The sequence below is a fragment of the Anastrepha obliqua genome, chromosome 4, assembly GCF_027943255.1.
Source record: "Anastrepha obliqua isolate idAnaObli1 chromosome 4, idAnaObli1_1.0, whole genome shotgun sequence".
Taxonomy (NCBI): Eukaryota; Metazoa; Arthropoda; class Insecta; order Diptera; family Tephritidae; genus Anastrepha; species Anastrepha obliqua.
In genome coordinates this window covers 112,423,343-112,424,690 of record NC_072895.1, presented here as the reverse complement: position 1 = coordinate 112,424,690, position 1,348 = coordinate 112,423,343, and the positions used below count along the sequence as shown (strand labels likewise).

Below are 1,348 nucleotides of genomic sequence, written 5' to 3'. Positions count from 1 at the left end.
AAATTAAGCTGCCTGAAGCAGTTGAAATTTTCAACAAGGCTTTAATATGGGCTGGTCATGAAGACGTCGATCAAAATGATATGAGTGTTGTAAGTCTTAAAATTTATATACTGTATTTACTTTATTCAAATTTTTATTTATACACAGTTTTTTAGTTATAGACATTAGTTTTAGTCATCTAATGCTCTAGAAAATGTGTATTTACTCCGCCAGAAATTAAAAACTTTTACAAAGACTGTACAGTTTGATCTACCCATGACTTAACTGAAGCGATGTTGGTGAAAACAGCTGGGTTGGCACTGTTGGCACAGCCATAGCCCCATGAAACCAAACCAACTAATTGGTTGTTGGCCACCAAAGGACTTCCTGGTAGAGCGTCGCAAGCTTTGTTTGCTGCGAGACCACACAACATTGAACTTAAAACGTCACCCTCTTCGTAGGTATACTCTCCCGAAACGCAATCACTGGCACTGATGATAGACTCCGAAACATCTACCAGAGCACCACTTGAAGACCAACCGGTGACTACACCACTGGCACCGGTAGCTGGTTCCTCGGAAGCTAATTCAATGGTATCAACACTTACTTCCTCTGCCAATTTTAAGACGGCAGCATCATATTCCATGGTCGTATAATCGAAGTTACCATCGAAGGTACTCTTGGCAATGCTTACAATCTTACTGTTATTTACACTCACGACCAATTGTGAAACATCGTAGTTAGCCAAGCACTGAGCAGCTGTGACAACGACATTCGAATCGATTAAGGCACCCTCGCAGACGCGTGTTCCATCGGTTCCCTGTATAGCGACTACGTAAGGATGTGCCGAAATGGTGGTGGCATTACCATTCTCAATTCCATCGGCGGATATGCTTTTGGCGCATACGGCAATCAGCAATAAAGTACAAATGAATTTGTTGGCCATTTTGAAGGATGTGCTGGGTTTAGTGCGAAGCTTTCAACTGTGACTTTGCTCAAATTTTTGCGTTCTTATATACTCTGCCATTTATCGCTTACACAGCTTCTAAAGAGTTCTATACCAAAGTTAATTGGAATTAAGTTAAATATTTATTAAAGCTGTTTTAGCACACATCGTTCACTTGTTGGCTAAAATAGTGTCATAATCTAAACAAAACTATATATTTATAGCGCGGAAACCGATTAAGCGATTTTGGCCGAATTTAACAAAGCACTCCAATCGTTTGTTTCTCCTGGTGATCAGCATCAGTTGGACACACCAAGTGAAACCAAGGCCTCTTCCACCTAATCTTTCTACCGCAAAGGAAGCCTTCCTTTTTAAAATTAAAAATTAAAAACACATCAAAATTTCCAAATGTTTAATCAGAGT

The 1,348-nt window shown here is 39.8% G+C and overlaps 1 protein-coding gene across 1 annotated transcript; it reads right to left on the bottom strand.

The window, feature by feature from the left end:
• Window positions 1-226: 226 nt before the first annotated feature.
• LOC129244350 (trypsin theta-like) lies at window positions 227-925 on the bottom strand. The gene has a single exon (XM_054881970.1). It carries the CDS (start codon window positions 923-925, stop codon window positions 227-229), a length of 699 nt encoding a protein of 232 aa, XP_054737945.1.
• Window positions 926-1,348: the final 423 nt, after the last annotated feature.